General features: G+C 35.2%; 2 protein-coding genes across 4 annotated transcripts in view; one reads left to right on the forward strand and one right to left on the reverse strand.

Moving 5' to 3' along the window:
* LOC111508293 (glutamate receptor ionotropic, kainate 2) overlaps nucleotides 1–18,695 on the forward strand; it is a 163,157-nt gene that overhangs the window by 87,551 nt on the left and 56,911 nt on the right. The gene's annotated exons all lie outside the window — the stretch shown is intronic.
* Nucleotides 3,211–15,806, reverse strand: LOC141482118 (pheromone-binding protein-related protein 6-like). Its single transcript, XM_074174770.1, has 7 exons — nucleotides 15,746–15,806; nucleotides 14,835–14,932; nucleotides 13,292–13,420; nucleotides 10,258–10,293; nucleotides 6,617–6,731; nucleotides 6,365–6,429; nucleotides 3,211–3,317 (listed from the first exon to the last, which is right to left on the reverse strand). The coding sequence occupies exons 2-7, from the start codon at nucleotides 14,901–14,903 to the stop codon at nucleotides 3,300–3,302; spliced, it is 432 nt and encodes a 143-aa protein (XP_074030871.1). The 5' UTR covers nucleotides 14,904–14,932; nucleotides 15,746–15,806; the 3' UTR covers nucleotides 3,211–3,299.

Below are 18,695 nucleotides of genomic sequence, written 5' to 3' on the forward strand. Positions count from 1 at the left end.
TATCGAAGTGGAATTCGAACTAAACAAAAAAACTATCAAATATTCGAACTGAGCACCAATAAATCGTACAATAAACCTTGCGGGTTGCGGTGGAGGGACGAGTAGACCAACTCACTTTAGACCTAACCATTAAATTCTCCACATGAGTCATCCATAGTAGATGGCTGCACCCCAAGACTTTCGATATCCACCATCCAGATAGATAAAAGTCCAACAGAGTAATCTGGAGATCTGCGTAGCCTTGTGAACATTTAGTAAAACCAATACATCTACAGGAGAAGTTTTTATCGAAATACTGTTACACTGGTACCACGCAATGAAAACATCTTCATAGAAGATCAGTTTGATCTTCCTCTTGAAGATGATCACTTGGTGATCGAAACACGTGTCGAGGTGTTAAAATAACGGTTTGTTATTGACTCGTTACCGACGATAAGGGCAAGGATTCAAACTCCAGCTTGGTGTATGTTAAGACAATGGTTAGAAATCCTGTATGGTTCAGCTCCACATCAGGAAAGAGACATATGCCATGTTATTGCTGGTGCTACTCTCAGTACTTGTATGAGTTCAGAATAGTGCTTATTTTCTCAGTTTATCGCGCTAGTTGTTCAAATTTTACAGATCGGTAAGTTTGAACTCAGTACTGTGAAATTAATTCAACTTACTTGATTCACTTCTTATACAATCTCCTACTTATTGAATTTCTTTGTGTGACCAACCAGCGATGACCCTACATATTTTTCCATGTGGTATGGATCTCGAGAGATTGAAAATGCAGAGTATCATTTTGTATCAGCTGTTCTTATACTCGAACAAAACATTTTTAACGATAACAGAAAATATTGTTAACAAATCGCACTAGTATTTCTAAAGGGATACAACTCAAAAATCAATATGAAAAAAGTCGATAAATATTTCTTTATCGATCATATAAACTGTATCAAGTTGATACAGTATCATCTGAACTATATCAAGTTGATACAGTTTGGATGTTAATACAACTTGATACAGTTAATACAACTTGATACAGAAATATTTACCAATTTTTTCATAGTCTCAACTCAAATATACCGATTTTTGAGTTGTGGCATTTTAGAAATACTAGTGCGAAATGTATTTCAGACATGAAAAAAAGAGCCATAGGTTCAGATGAAATTAATATAGATATGCTACTTCTTTGCTGTCCTATAATACTACCATATCTCTCTTATATAGGTAATGAATTCATGTTTGCAAAATAATATATGTCCTGAAATGTGAAAGATTTCTGAAATACTGGCTCTTCCTTAAACACCTAATCCAAATACTCTTAACGATCTGCGCCCCATAAGCCTGCTACGTACTTTTTCAAAAGTATTGGAAAAAATAATGAGTTTTCAAATCAAATGCTATTTGAATTCCTTTAACATTTTACCAATCAACCAGTCAGGATTTCGTAAAGAACACAGCTGTACAACTGCTCTCTTGAAAATAATATTTTCAAGAGAGCAGTTGTACAGTTGAAAATAATATTTTCGAAGCTGCAGACAAAGAAATCTAAAGCAAATGGAACTTCAAACGTTCAAGCCAGTCTCTATATACCTACACAGTAGGTTTAATGGACTGACGCCTATCAGAAAACAAGCATAGCCCATTGACTAATAAGAATGTTTTTATTCCTTATTTAGAGGAATCGGGCAAATTACGGATGTGCAGTTGGTTAGTTCCTCGTCCACTAGATGGAGTGACATTTTTGATGTTCGCTCCAACTTCGGAAGAGGAATGAAATACTCTGAAAGAATTCCGATTTTCAATTGTGGAATATCATTGACTTTAGGTCGATGATGGTCACTATCTTGCACTGATGAGTGGCTAATAAGCCCGAAACCGGTCTGCAAGTGTGACCGTTCCATAATTGAAGGTCGACTCTTTCAGTTGTATTGCCAATTGCATATGCAGGACATTTTCTGTGAAGATTCCTGCACTGACGCCTGTCTGATATAATCCAACGCCCTTCGTGGTATTAGCCAGGGGAGTAGTTGTTTTCTGATAGGCGTCAGTCCATTAAACCTACTGTGTAGGTATATAGAGACTGGCTTGAACGTTTGAAGTTCCATTTGCTTTAGATTTGTTTATTGCCAGTCTTCAAGCATAGCCCATTGACTAATAAGACTGCAGACAAAGGTAACACGACTGCTTTGATACTTATAGACTTCTCTAGGCTTTCGATACCATTAGTTATCCAATTTAATTTGCAATTTTGAACTTCATCGGATTCTCTGAACCTGCTATAAATTTGATTGAAAGCTGTTTTGAAGATTGTTCACAGTTTGTAGAAACTTCAGAAGGAAAATCAAGCAGTGCCTCAGGGATCTATATTTGGGCCCTTATCATTTTGCGTGTACACTTGTGATCTAGTTTCTGTTTTAAGGCATTGTAATTCAAATATGTATGCGCATGACACACAACTATTTCTACCATTTAACCCTAATGACTTTGCTACTGCTAATCAAAAATTGAATGAAGATCTAGCTCGTCTTATTTCAGAATCTGAAGCTCATAACCTCAAAATCAATTTGAACTAGTCTCAAACTAGTCTGCTTGTTTTTGGTACTAAGCGTAGCTTGGTGGAAATATATATTAAAATTGTTATTGGTGATACAGTAATATGCCCCACGAACATGGCGAAAAATTCAGGTATTGAAATGGACGTGAATTTAAGGTTTACAAAACATGTCACAAAATGTGTTCAAAGAAGTTACATGACTTTGAAAATGCTTTATTCACATCGTCATTTATTGTCAATCAGTTTGAAAATAAAATTAACAAATGCCCTTGTGTTGAGTCATTTTGCATATTGTGATGTGTACGGTTCATGCCTGGATGAAAAAGACATTTTTAAAATTGAAAGAGTTCAAAAATCATGTCTTAGGTATGTATATGGTATTAGAAAATATGACAGTATTTCATATAAACTCAAGGAAACCAATTGGTTAACTATGGAAAATATACGTGTTTTACACTGGGCTACCATCTTCCATTAAATATTAATTAACAAATATCTATTATATTTGTATATCAAAATAAGATTTCGTAGCGATGTACATACTTTAAATTCGAGGTTTACAGGGTCACTTTCTCTTCCGCCCCATCGAACCACTCTATATCGACGATCCTTCAGTTATTATTATAATATATATATAGTTTGTATAGTCAATCAAACAATTTCAGTTCATGTTCAAATTTTATTGAATATAGTACTCAAGAATGAACATATTTCCAATAGCACAGTAGCGATAACTGATTATTCTAGACTCTCCTCAGAACATGATGAATTGCTGAAAAATAAGAAGATTCAAACACAACTCTCTGAATGACCATAAGAAAAAATGGAAATATTCTCAACTCCAATCATGATTATGTTCAGTTCAACACGGAAGACTTCAATTCATCTGAGCAGCCAAGTGTAAGATTTCTCAGAGAGACGGATACCGAATATTTGGTCATCTTTTGAGCTGGTCGAACGATCAAATCAATCCTACGGATCCGGATGAATCAGGATTTGTCAGGGTCCGGCTACCTATATCCAGCTGGACGTGACAGATATCGGATATCAATCGTATACACACTTCTAACTTAAATTGGCAAGTGCTCGATGAACTTGTCATAACTTCAGATATCGCTGTTTCGACCCATCAAGGTTTCATCAGTGTTGCTGTGCATAACCACTCAACTGTCCTGGAAACAAAAAGCCCTATGGTGATTTTGCAGCTTGGCTTTGCAACTGACTTCCTTAAAAAGCCTTGTTGGCTAACATTTGGCTCAGCATACCCCCGCTAGGTAGCTACCTTGTATATGAATCGACATATCTTTTGATTTTGAGTCGATTGACATGCCCCTTAGCATAGTAGGATGTCCCCCGATTGAGCGAGACAGACAGACTGTGACGTCATCATATCAGCCAGGTTGCTTCTCAGCAAGACATACAGTCAACCAAATTGTGACGTGGTGTTCCATCCAGCAGCGAACCAATCAGAGTGAACAAAATTGCCACGTAGCGTCCTCAAACTGTCACGCGAAATCAGAGCGCACGCTTCTGCACCTCAGAACATTGTAGCGGGAGATTTGAATTTTCTGTGGAATAAATAATTCAACGAGACAGACACGCCGTCACGGCAGACTAGACATAGTAGGAAACATAATTGAAAAAGTTTATAGTTATGAGAATCGAACCCACGACGTAGCCTCTACACCAACTTATGATATTGAATGTGAATGCGAATAGTTGGTAGATATGGTTAGTGCGAGTTCGGTTGGTTGTGGCATTGTTGATAACCCAGCGCGTTCAACATGATAAGTTGAAAGAGTGTGAGCAACACGGCGTCCAGCATTGAAGAAAAAAACATGACTACCATCGTGATATACAGGGTGTGCAGCGTTTAAGAAAAATACATGGCCGACGTCAAAGTATACAAGGTTTTTGCAGCGGTAAAGAAAAAAAACATGGCTGACATCGATGTATACAGGGTGTGCAGCGTTAAAGCAAAAAAAACATGGCGTCCAGCATTGAAGGAAAAACATGACTGACATCAATGTGTACAGGGTGTGCAGAGTATAGCGTATAGCGTAATAAAAAAGTCAAAGAACGCTGAATCTGCGTTGCGACGCTACTTGTTCTCCAGCCTCAGTTAGCATTCATTGCGTTTAGACGTACTTTTGTGTTGATCATACTTTTCAACGTGTTGTTTTTTCATTTCAAGTTCAGATTTTGTTGAGAGCAGTCGTATTTTTGATTTGTTTGACATGACTGCGAATTACGTTCGTCTTTGGAATTTGAATTCCCTTCTGAAGACACCGATATACTGTATCACTTTTTTGTTCAACGAAAAAGTGCAACAGTCATAGGTTTGCCATGAGTATCATCGAGCAAGACCCGGGTGTAGGACGCTTCCGATGCCAGAAGTATAAGCAGAAAGGTTGCGCTATGATGTCGCTAGGTAGGTTAGGTTAGGTTAGGTTAGGTAGGTTAGGCTAGGTTAGGTTAGGCTAGGTTAGGTTAGGTTGGGTTGGGTTAGGTTAGGTAGGTTGGGCTAGGTTAGGTTAGGTTATGTTGGGTTGGGTTGGGTTAGGTTAGGTAAGGTTAGGCTAGGTTAGGTTGGGTTGGGTTAGGTTAGGTAGGTTAGGCTAGGTTAGGTTGGGTCAGGCGCGGAGCCTCTTTTTATGGAAATAAAGTGTTTATAAACCATTTGAAACAACTTTACCATTTGACTTCTGCGGACCCTGAAGGTCATGCCAATCGGCTCAAATGTATTCGGTCGCCCTCTAACGGCGATCCGTTGAGACGAATTTTTACCCCTTTCTGCATATTCTTCAGGCATCGGAAGCGTCCAACGCCCGGGCAACGCTGATATAGCGTTCTCCGACTTTTTCTATTTGACCTTTCCGGACGCTAGGAGTCATGACAATCGACTCAAAATCAAAAGTTCATTCATATACAAGGTAGCCCTCTAGCGGCGATCCGTTAATACGCATTTTTACCGCCTTGTTCATCCCTGATGAATATTGAAGAATTGGGTTTTCTGTCGAAACTGTTTATTCCATAGATGGCGACATTGTAGAGACAGATATTATCACCTGTACTGAGAAGTTAGGATAGGTCAAAAGTGAGTGAGAGTATTCGACCCTCCACCGCAACCCGCAATGAATTATTGTGGCTCACTTCATTCACATAACCCCAGCTTCCTATCGAAGGGGTTTACCTAGTTCATATGGTGAGTGATCTTCCAGGTGAGAGTGCGACTGTGTCAAACTCTGAAAACCTGATTCAGTCCGTACGTGCTCTGCTGTTCCATCATTTTCCATTCAAAGGCGACACACACTGTCTTTCGACAGTCCGAGTCTCTGCATGTGTTGATTCTGACGACAGTGACCTGTGAGAAGACCTGTTAGACATCGTAGTTCATCCCTACTGTGGTCCAACAACTGGTTTTGGTCTAATGAAGCTGCTTGCAGCACCGCCTTTGCAAGGGAGTCAGCAGCTTTATTGCCTTCCGGGCCAGGAATCCAGATCAGAGACTGGGAAGTACTCCGTCAACCGATCACTCAGTTATTCTTAAATTCATTCAAGCAAAAAATTAACTCGTGAGTACCTGTATAATGATCTCTTGGATAAAACTCAATATTGGCGATTGAAGATTGATTTTGCTTCTTTGTGATACTGACAGAACTATGAATGGTCATGATAACTCCTAGAGAAATATATAATATGCCCTAGCTAGGGATATACGCACAATCACCTTTAGGCTACAATGTATTTCAAAACGAAACATGTAGTGAGGCAGAAATTTGCACTCTAACATTCATTTCAACAATAATGATGCTTTACCTCTGGATCCAAATTATATAGGCATTTCTCCACTTCGTAGATCTTGTCATAATTTTCCTTCAGATCTACAAAAAAGTGTATTACCGATTATTTAGTTTTTATGCATTATTATATTTATTACATCAAAAAATCACATGAATTTTCAAGTGTGTTAACCATAAGCAGGTTTGATCGCCTCTCCACTATGTGAAATTAATGTACACTGCATCTATGTGTGCTTCCTAGAAAATCACCTATTCCCTGTTTATTTACCTGAATTTCTGGCGTTTACAAGACAGTCTCTTGCTTTAACAGGTGTTTCCTTTTTCAGCATTTGAGGTAGTACTTGGCGAATGGCTTCCACATCAACTTTCAAATTTTTATCCGCCTAAAAAATCGTACCATAAACTAACAAGATGATCATAACAAGGAGAGATTTGGATTCTAAATTGGCCATATTTCATTATTTTATCAAGAAACGGTTGAGTTCCATATCTGTTATTTGGGTGACTATAAAATATATTTTCAGAAGCTTGACAGTTTCGACAGTTGTATCATCTTGTCAGACAATCTTGAAGGTTAGTTGTAGATTCGAGCGCGGGAAAACATGTATGCAAGCGGGTGCTAGTGAGATAGTGAATTAGGTAGGTTATTGGCTACTCATATTTCCTTTACTCACTATGTGTTGAGTTATTTCACAAACAGAATGCGTTTTACAATTTGCTTATGAATTGTTGGTGATAAATCTGATGAAAACCAAACAACTACCCGCCAAAGCCATGATGATCAAAACTTCATAATAGCTAATCGTTCTTTACTTATGTTGGAGTAATTTTTTAAGAAATTTTCAGTTGTCATGCAATATAGCCGGGGTCACTTTTTTTTGTATTCTGTCCAAGGGCAGCGAAAATTATGATCCAGAGCTCATTCGATTCGAAATGAGCTCTAGCAACTTTGAGAAATTTCAAGAGAGGCTCGAAGAAATTGCAAAAGTTGTAAACAATGGGCTTGTTTCATGATTTTTGGTTTATGGTTCACTTGATAGAAATTTCAAATTGAAAAACAGTGCTGTTTGTCTCAGCTCTCTAAGTACCGTAGTTTTCCCGTAATTAATTATTAAAAATAGAATGTGGTAGGGCAGTGACGTCACGGCCCTATTCCCGCTTCTTGTTCGATTGACCAATAGAAACAATAGAAATAATCAACGTTGCCAAATCGTGAAATTTACGAAGCCTATAATTATCAATTCAATTATGGAAGTGTATATGAAACCGTTAACGTAAATTAATGAAACATTTTCAACATGGAATGAAATGTACACGAAAAATCATGTTTCGAAATACCTTCTATATCTAAAATCAGTACACAACACCTAAACTATGATTTTATGCATTATTTAATAATATACAGTTATGAAAGTCGAAAAATAAAACAAAGTGGATTGAAGAATCATTTCAAATATTCAATTTATTCCACAATCCTCAATCTGTACAACTGCAATTTATTATGAAAAAAAAACGATTTCTACATACATACCTCTTTCTAACATTGCTACTAAATTCAAGCGTTATAGGCTCGCTTGGGTGATCTGTTGAATCTTTCAAAACTTGAGAAGAAGGTTGAATGAGGTCAAGTATAGACAGAATTGATTGTACTCGAACTTATCCAACAAAAGCTTTCGAGGTAATACCATTAATCATATGATAAAATTTAATGAAGTAAAATTTATCACACCTTCAGCAACAGTATAAACTCCAGAGAATACTTTTTGTGGAGAATACTTGAAGTTGAAATAAGAAACTGTGTCATCAAATTTAATATTTTCGCCACCTTATGAATCAGCACAAGAATGCACCATATTAATATTCAAAAGTACCACTAAAACACTTTTGAAACACACACAAACTTAACGCGATGAAAAAACGAATTTTCTTACGCGAGCTGTCAGCTAAGAAACAGTTGAAACTCAATGTTGTAAAAACAAGCAGAATGGATCCGATATGACATACATTTTCAATGCCGATTAAACCAATAAATTGTGATATGGGTACTCCATTTTCCTGAGAAAATGAAGGATCAATCAAAAGTTCCTGTAATTATTTAATAATTTTTGTTAGGAATGAAGCCAGCAAACAAATAAATATACAATAATAAGATCGCTCGAATCCACGAATTGAGCATTGAAATATTTGCCTTGATAACTGATATAGTACAAGTTATATCTAAATATGATTCTGAATAGAATATAACGAGCTGTATTTTCAAATGGTTTTCGAATGTTCATGAACCCTAATAAAATAAATCAATTATGCATTCATGCCACCCACCAAAAATAAGAAATGCAACGTTACTGGTATATTAGCCATATTGTCATCCAGTCAGCCAGCGCCCTCTGTAGTGTATCCGAAAATGTGCTCTTTCTAATATCAATGGTTTCTACACATAATTTCGTATTTTTGTTAAAATAATTTCGGAATGAATGTTGAGCCTAGTTTTGTTGAAGCTGACTCCGACAACTAACCAAGAGTCGATTTTGAAGTGATCGATGAATTTTACTTGAAAAATTTGCAATACTTTGGTACCAAAATGAAGAATGAAAAATTGAAACGGTCGGTGGTATATTTAGTAGGTCCCTTTTATTTATATGACATTCATTTCAGACTTTGTCTTTTATCGAAAGATGGAAAGTTTTGATTTAATTTTTATTTTAGCTCAGTCAAGGTAGTAATAGTAAAATTCAATCCAAAAATAACCTGAAAAACTATTTTTCGGAATGTGAACTGATGACACAGAATATGCAGCAAAATAGGCACCCGCCGAGACCTACCTTTCACAAAAATAAACGTTATTCAATTAGATAATTTCAACAGTTGTTTTCACACCGAGTTGACAACAATAACAACAAAAATGGCGTCTGTCAAATTGGATCATCAGATCTGTGATTGGATATTAAAATCCAATACACTTGGCAACTCCGCTCTAGACACGATCAATTTTATTGGTCAACAGACACGCGGCCAATTTAAATTCTTGCTTTTTGAATTGTTCTTTTCTCTGCAAATATAAAGAGATCTTTGGACCGATTAGGCTTGATAACTAAAATATACCCCTAACTCGATCAGTCTATAAACAACCAGTATCATTTTGCATAGCACGAAACAAGCCTATTTAGTGAAAAAAAGAGGGGTTTGGTTTTGTGCAAATATCTTGAAAAATATTGAAGAGAATAAAAGGAAATCCATGTAAAAAAAATCCCGTGATTATTTTATTAAATATACTTTAGTTGATTAACTCATTCTTACAAGTTTTAAATTTACATAAAAACCCTGATAAATATTGAACTAAAAACCTCAAAGACGTTAAAAAGTGAATATTTTCTGTAGGCTTGCAAGAAAAGCTCCAAGAAGTGAGGTTTTTAGTTTGAAAATTATCAGTCCCTCTTGAAATTTTTCAAAAAGTTGCTAGAGGTCATTCCGAATGGAATGAGCCATGGATCATAATTTTCGGAGCCCTTGGACAGAAGTTCCTATAAAAAGGATCTTGTGAGCCAGACTATTTCGGCCACATTTAAATTCAGCTACTCAAATTTTCACTCTGTTTAATAATGGTGGAGAGTCCCCATATACAGAATGACATCTTTGATTTCCGTAAATGTATTGCCTTTCAAAATCAAATATTCAATGACAGCTCGATACTCGATTTTCTCCATTTTCATAAAATCACCCAAATCAACCCACTCAAAGGACTGTTACATAACAACTGCGCGTCTAAAATTACTAAAACAGATGAACAACAAAATTCACTAGCTTTTATTTACGAGTGCTGCCATCTTCATGTTGAGGTTGTGAACTTTTCATACCACCCTCGTAGATGGTCTAGCTTACTTTATATTCATCATTCAAGCCAATACTTACAACTCTGGAAACTCGCCACAGACACAGCAGGTATCTCTGAAACATTAAGATATCATCAATTGTGAAAATTAGAATTGGAATCTCTGGCATAGAATGAATGCAGAAGTAACCCTGTGCTCGAACACCAGAACTGCAACATTTCTAGACGGGCGTTTCATCAAACAATTTAGCCTCTTCAGGAGATGAAGTAGTAACGTCGAGATGGGTGCTGCAGTTCTGGTTTTCGGAGGCAGTGCTTGTTTTGGAATTATCTACCGTCATTTTTCATCATCAATTTCAACAAATGTTATCTGGAACTATGAAAATGCAGTTGTTTGTGTTTGTGAAGCTTTTTCAACTTTATAATAATATATACATTCTGAATTGAAGTGGTTATATTTTTAGTAGTGATTAATTTTTGGGAAAGAAAGTTTCTGGCTTTCTACTACTCCATCTCGATACAAAAAAGATGAGGGAATCTTTCAAAGAAAGGAAGGAAGTAATCAATTCGAAAATAAGTAACTCTATACATGGATGTGTAGATCATGTAAAGAAGTAACTTTCAGACACAAACTGAAAGAAAGTCCTCCTGAAACAGCTACTTTCATATAAACATTGAATTACACGAAAGAAAAATATTCTTTCAAAACAAATACTTCTATATGAACACTGAATTATACAGAAGATACTTTTCTTCACTCAGTTTGTATTTCAAACATTCGTTGTGGAATAAAATCAGATATCATTCACATGAGTTCTACTTTAAATGGGTGGTAAAAAACTGCATTTACATGGAACACTGCCATCCTCACTGGTATAGATAAACAAAATACTTTCCAAAAAAGTCTACGCAAAAGTGATTCAAGACGTTTTTCCTATTGATGAGTTAGATAATCAAAATTATAGAGCTTCAACGTATTTTGGGCAAACAACAGAAAAAGTGGCTTCATTTTTGAGGAAACGAGATAATAAAATCGCATATAATACGTTGGGAAATTTAGTTAAAAATAATAAAGACAAGACATCCAAATTCGAGAAATCAGGAGTATATAAATTAAAATGTAGAACGAGTCCTAAGGTATATATTGGTCAAACTGGCAGAACGTTCAGGAATCGAATCCAGGAACATCATATGAGCTATATGAATGAGAAAACATATTCAAATCATCTTTCAGAAGAAAATCATATATTTAAGGAAGAGTTCGAAAGTTTACACATAGGAAATAAAGGTTTGGAACTGAATTATTTGGAAGCAATGGAAATTAATAAACTTATAAATTCAAACATTCTAATGAATGACCAACTAGATTTGTGAAGATCACCATTAGTGAACTTGTTTTCTCACAAAACCGAGAAAGTATTATTATTGATGTATAAGTGAGGTAATATATTTCAGGTAATCATAACTGAAGATGAATCTTAGGTTCCTCTACAGGTAGGTACCCAAGGTAAATATATAGTACCTGAACAGCATGGCTTCATGAGTCAAAGATCAATTAACACAAATTTATTACTATTCAGTTATGAATCATTCAACACTATAGAAAATAAATCACAATTGTACACAGATTTCCATAAGGCATTTGATCAGGTTCATCATGATGTACTTTTGGAAAAGATAAGCAGATATGGATTGTCAAGCAATTTCTTAGAGTTGATAAAAAATTATCTACAATAAAGAAAATTCATTGTCAGATACCATGGAAATACATCTGGGAAATTTTTGGCCATCTCGGGTGTTTCTCAAGGTTCGAATTTAGGACCTCTTCTATTCATACTCTTCATAAACGATTTACCCTCTCATCTTCAATTTTCAGATTGAAGATAGACCTGGTCCCTGGCTTGCTTTTTTAGTTTTTTGGAAAGAATGGAGTTTATAATATCTACCTCATAACCGCTGTTGACCGCGATATGTTTGATCAAACTCAGCTCTCTCTGGGCATCACTCTCAGACAGTGGAATATTCAATAATCTGTGAAGCATACTATTGAATGCAGCAACTTTATGCTGGTTATGGTGAGTGGAGGAATTACGTATGATAATGTCCGTGTAAGATGGTTTGTGGAAGATTGCAAATTCAGATTCAAATATAGATTCAAAGTTTATTGTCCCATCTATGAACCAAGATTCACCAACGAATCACATTTTATCTTTGAAAGTAGCCTTCAAAACTTCTTGGTCACTTCAACAAATGTTCAGTAACCCCAATGACAAGATGTTGGAGAATGAACACTCCAAGGATATTTGGTGAAGACTGTGACGAGGAATATATCGGACATACTGGTAGAGCCATCAAAACACGCTTCAAAGAACACGCAACACAAGCCGAAGGTTCAGGTTTAGGTTCAAAATATGTTTGGTATTATCCAACGCTTCTTATTCGTTCCCAATCTGCAGAGGCTCTTATCCTAAACTGAAAAACTTCTTGAAAGAAAGTTATTTCATTATTGATAGAACTCATGTTCATGAAAAAATTAAACGTACTACACGTAGTCAAAACACAAAATTCGTCCAACACTGATCTACTGCTCTACTACATCAATCGGTGTAATCTGTTTGGACACAAAATCTACGACGAATGAATATCTACAAGGATCAAAATATAAGATAAGTAAAGATAACATCAAAATTCTACACACATGTGATAAAGAGAAGAAAGGGAATTTGTTGAAAGCTATGGAAATTATTAAATCAATTTAAAACCCGAAGTATATATTTCCCTAAACGAGCAACTCGATTCGTGTAGGTCCTCACTGTTGAATTTATAAGTTTGACAACCCCGGTAATTTCACTAATCTCAGTGTTGAATTGTATAGTTGGTATTCTTGTTTATTCAACTACCCCCCCTCTTGAAGCTTACCTACAAACTACCTATAGAACCTTGTTTTCAAATTTCAAATGTATTAGTTAGTGTCATACTTAATAATGGGATGAAACCCGAAACCGGTCGTTAAATAAAATAACTAGTGAAAATTAGAAAAAAAACTTTTCAATTCATTTCATTAAAGTGCCTTATCATCAATATAGATCGAAACCTTGGGGTATGCCCACCTACCTTCATTTTTTCGTCTTCGATGAAATTACCGCTGCGGACCTGTTTTATCATGTCATCAGTTGCACCAGTGATATCTGTGCAAATGTCATGCCATTCATTAGCAGCTTTGGTTAACTCCTCTCCAAAGTCCTGGAAAACGAAGAAGTTACTGACGCAGTCAAAAATGCTCGCACACTAAATTGAAAGGGGTAATTTTCAAAAAAAATGTGGGAACCTTTGAAAGAAAGGAAGGAATCACTCAATTTTAAAAGAAGTAACTTTATACATAGATGTGTAGATTTTACAAGAAAGTAACTTTCAGACTTTCAAAACAAACACTTTTACATGAACAAAAATCACTTTTCTCTATTCAGTTTGTATTCCAAACTATTCCAGTTTGTGTCTGAAAGTTGCTTCTTTGCATGATCTACACATATTCGTATAGAATTACTTTTAATGAAATCAATTGCATTTTTTCGAATTGAATTTACACACTATTATGCAAAAATGAGGTGCCTTCTATCAATATCAATTTTGATTGAATGGTCATAGCTTCTCCTTTGTTCTACATACAGTGAATTTCTTTAATATCCCCCCCTTTTATTTTTTGAACGGGCTAACTAAAAAAATTGAAATTTGGAATAATAAAATTAATGCATCAATACTTTATTTTGAAGTGGAATTGACAGATGAAACTTTCAAGAGGGGTGCTATCTGGGGAAAAAATAAATAGAAAGGGGAGTATTATGACATACCATTTTGAAGCTCCTGACGAATACTTCACTCTAGAATATGAAGTCAATATCTTCACCTACTACAAAATGGCGGAACATTTAATAATTTCTTTTCATAAACTCTATAATTTGTAATCCAAGAGGAAGATGTTACGAAAATAGACCTTGTCAATAAAAAAATATCTGAAAACTACATTTGACTGTGTTATTCTTCGAGGTCGGAAATATTTTTCATAAGTTTTATACTGTTTTTTTGGACTTAACCTTCCACAATCTAAAAAAATGAAAGATGAATCAAACTACTTTTGACTTGTGTCAACAGAAATTATAAATATAACATTTTGAGGCGAGATTTTCATAGTGAATACGGGTTTTGAAAACGAAAAAGGATTGTTCCCGAAATGTTGACCACTTAAGAAAGCTGAGTGTCAATATTTAATTGTGTCGATTGATTCTTTCAATTTTAAGGAAAAATTTATGAATACGACAAGTTACCGACTAATTAGACTTTCCAATAGTTCATATTACACAGTAACTTTTCACGTTGAACTTTTCATTTTGCCCTTTATCACACTTCAGCAGATTCTTTATTGATTCATCTTCGATTTTTTCAGATTGTGAAAGGATATAAATTCCAAAAAACAGTATAAAATATTGAGTCCTCCACAAACAATGTCGTTTAATGAATATTTTTCAAAAGCTTTTCTGTAACATGACATAGTTGAAAATAGCTTCAATGCTAGATTTTGAGCAAATCTCTGAGATACAAACTCTCAATCATCTAGTAAACTCCATTTTCAAAATGTACTTGAAATGAACTCTTAACTTACTTTCGGATCCAAATAAGCATATGCTGAGTAGAACAGCAGTGCCAACAGTGGAAGTGTGATGTTGTTCATTTCAGTTATCCGTATGGAAAAGGTTCTATCTGTGGAATGATTAAAAAGAAAAATAATAGTATGACAGCTGATGATGAATTTGTTGAGAGCATTTTTGGCAGGTCTAGATAAAAAATACAAGCTGCTCACCATACAATCGCAAAATATATCGTAACCAGTCATATGTGTCATTACTAGGACTGAAAATGGCTCTCGCAGTTGCATTGATAATATTTCGACTAGTCTAGGCTAGGGGTCTCCAAACTTTGAAGCCTTTGGGCCATAATTATTTTTTCAGTTTGTTCCAAGGGCCAATTTCTGCCCTTAAGTCTATTTCTAGACTAAGATAGTCGCAAAGTGCGTGACCTAAGAAAAACTTGCGCTTTTTTGCATTTCAATCATTATTGTGTGTTGTGACACTTAACGACATCTAGCTAGCGGCGCAACTGCGAGTTAGTCTGCGTAGGAAAGGCGAAGGAAGCGAAACTGTCTATTGTGAAATAAAGTAACACCCGTCAATAAAAGTATTTTGATTTGACTTATTGTTTTAATGTGTGATTTGTTAGTATGGAAAAGAAGCGAAAAATCGACAGTGAATGCAGAACGTTCCAAGAAAAATGGAACTATCAGTATATTGTGATTGACTTTGCTGAAAATGAATTCGTTTCGGAACAGTGACAATTCAAAAATATAAAATATGACAACAATAACTCATACGGCAAATTCAGTTTGTGGGCGATAATAATGATTTACGAAAAATGTTTTGTTTTTCGACTTCTCGATTTCGATATAAAGATTCTGAAACTTCTGAAGAAAGGAACAATTCAACAGATATCAGCAGAATAGAAATATTGTTCACTCACCAACTTCAACTGACCAACTATCTGATGCAACATTCCCAAGAGGAAATTGAGTATTTATAGGTGTTCTAGGTCATTATTTTGTTTATACAAAATAATAAAATTCCTGATAATGATCATTATTGTTGTCATTTTTTCCCATTTATGTAATTCTTGCGTAAATCATCAAATATCATATTGATATCCTTATCAATTTGAATAAGATAAAAAATAATAATGACAATAAATGGTCCCGCTTTGAAATGACCTGATATGCTTAAATAAATAAGCAATTAAACGGAAAAGCTGAATATTTGATAGGTATATTGAACGATGTCAACAATACGATCGAGTAGTCTCGAATAATTAGGAAGTAGAAATTCAAATCTGTTTGAAAAAATCTGTTTTGAAATCTGTTTTGAAATCTTTTTTTCCGTTAATCAGTTGTCGCCGCTATATGAACGACAACTCTCAGAAGTTGAGAAACTTGTGCGAGCAAAATATGAAAACAATACAGGGCCTATTCAAAAAACAGGGTGAATTTCCATTTTTCTCAAAAAAAATTGGATAAAAAGTGTTACAAATCATGAAATTATGAAACAACAATAAGAATTAATTGGCGCTCCGGGAAGATTTCATTGATTCCAGTGGCGCCACATCGTTCGAAGATCTTGATCTGCCAATGTCCTCTCTTTCATAAAACAAAATGTAGGATGTCTCCAGAGGCTACACGATCTGCTGTAAGGATAGTCTACCAATGAGACTTTGTCGAAACGTCGTGAGATCAATCCCAGTGAGAATGAGTCCTACTTTTGGTTCTATTTTTCAGTCAATTGGCTATTGTTTTTTTTGTCAAATTCTATACATGTTTCTGCATATCACTAAGAAATTAGTATGAAAAAAATGTAAAATAAAAAACTATTATTCTTTGCTCATTGCGTCTGCTCAGGGCACATTATTTTCGGAACCAATACTCACTATTCCCACGGTGTGAGGAGTGGCCATTGGTTGATGATGTTGACGCGTCCTTTCAACTATGGTGCATATCCAGTAGAGAGGTAGCAACACAAAGGTTGTTTTTCCTTTTTTGCTCCAAAGTATAATTAATGACTCATTTCATAATTTTCAAACAGAATTCAAATCGCAGTTGATTAATGTAGGGTCCCGAAATGATTCGTTCCTTGTTTCTAGTTATACGCATACTACACGAGTATATTGTAGGTTGGTTAATCATTAGAATGTATTAGGGTTAAGTACTTTATGTTATATTCACCTCTACTTATCAAAACATCTGTTAATTTTACGGGGTAAGGTACAGGATAGCCTTTGGCTAACCCAAAATGAGTTTTGTACAGTACACAACTTTGTTGATGGTGATGAACTTCATGCAAAACGATTGATTCCTGGAATAACTCGTCGATAATGCTTATATCGGCATAAGAGAATGCAGAATAATATAATATCCCGACAATCAGGCGTTCATTTCGTTTCTATGAAAATTGAAAGATAACTGGTCCAATACATCTGTATTTCTGAAATTTGATTGATAAGGGCAAGGGTGGGAAGATATTGATTCGTTGGTTCCTATTTTCCAAATATTCATTAAAGTTTTCTTGATTCTCTTGTTGATCCTTTCAAAAATGGCAAAAGTCTTTTATAATGAAGTTTATGACATTAGAAAAAATTCATTCATATCAATACTTCTATCATTTCTATGATTGTTATTTATGATGTAGTTCCACATAAATGAAAGTAGTTCCCATATCGATAAACTTTATTGTACTATATTACAATTACTCTTGAATTCTTCATGTTTTTACCGACAAAACCATTTGTAAATTGATGGATGTAGCCGCTACTTAGTGGTAGGAAATCATAATGAAGGAAAGAGAATTGAAATTTTCTATGTTTTTACCACTTTTATTTGTAATTAACGTTACTGCAGTTTCGTCCTATAAATTAACCCTTATATACCACCCCTGTGAGTGTACTTGGCTTAATTGAGTACCTAAATTTACTGTTTACAATGCGGATGTGCTCGCAATGTTTTTCCAAGGATTCTAAATAACTGAGTTTGAAACCCTTCCTTGCATAGTGTAAAATTTCCGTATCGTTTAGGTTCGGAAACTTGTGGTAGCATGTCAAAGAATGGTTTGAAAACATCGAATAATTTTTCCTGAAGGACCTTTCATGTTCAGCATATCGTTTTTGGGAATTTCGTCCGCATTGTCCCACATAAACAGTATTACACTCCGGACACTTATGCTTATAAACTCCAGATTTTTCCAACTTGTCGACCTTATCTTTGGTATTGAAAAGGAAATGAGATAACTTGGCATGTGGTCTGAATGCTACTTCCACATTGTTTTTCTGAAGAAACCTGCGATTATTTCTGTTCTTTTTCCAAAATATGTTAGCGTTACCCACGTTAGCGTTTCTGGTTGTTTGACCTGAGGATATATTAATCTGTAAGTGAATTTCCGGCTTTGTTTCCTGACTAACTTCTAGCTAGTATTTGCGTTGAAACCATTATTATGGCCTATCTGTGTAATTGTATCGATTTCCCTAGCTAGATTGTCTGCAGACAAAGGCAGTGAGAATGCTCTGTGCAACATTGAGTTGTAGGCTGCTAATTTATGACGGCCTGGATGGAAAGAATCGCTTGGGGTGGTAATTTCTGTATAGCTAGGTTTTCTGAAAACATTAAACTCAAATTTATTCTGATTGTTTTTGATGGTCAGGTCTAAGAAATTTATCTGTTTCTCTATCTCTGTTTCGAGTGTGAACTGAATGTTGTTGTTGAGATTGTTCATGAATGTCATAAATTGGTTCAGCTATCGTGTAGTACCTTTGAAACAGGTGAGAATATCGTCTACATATATGTACCAAAAATAAATATGTTTTTTACCCAGGTTGGAATTTATTAGTGGTCTCCAAGGTGTTCATAAATATATCTGATTAAAGTGGACTAAGG

This window comes from Leptinotarsa decemlineata, unplaced genomic scaffold, assembly GCF_025532065.1.
Source record: "Leptinotarsa decemlineata unplaced genomic scaffold, Ldec_3_MD MMD2_tig00000882_RagTag_RagTag, whole genome shotgun sequence".
NCBI classification, from domain to species: Eukaryota; Metazoa; Arthropoda; class Insecta; order Coleoptera; family Chrysomelidae; genus Leptinotarsa; species Leptinotarsa decemlineata.

Excerpts from the sequence above, each read along its gene's own strand:
- LOC141482118 (XM_074174770.1), bottom strand. The coding sequence starts at position 14,903 with ATGAACAACATCACACTTCCACTGTTGGCACTGCTGTTCTACTCAGCA. Across the intron at positions 6,732-10,257 it reads TGTGGCGAGTTTCCAGAGTT|GCGGATAAAAATTTGAAAGT; the intron begins GTAAGTATTGGC and ends ACGATTTTTTAG. Across the intron at positions 6,430-6,616 it reads TGTAAACGCCAGAAATTCAG|ATCTGAAGGAAAATTATGAC; the intron begins GTAAATAAACAG and ends ACTTTTTTGTAG.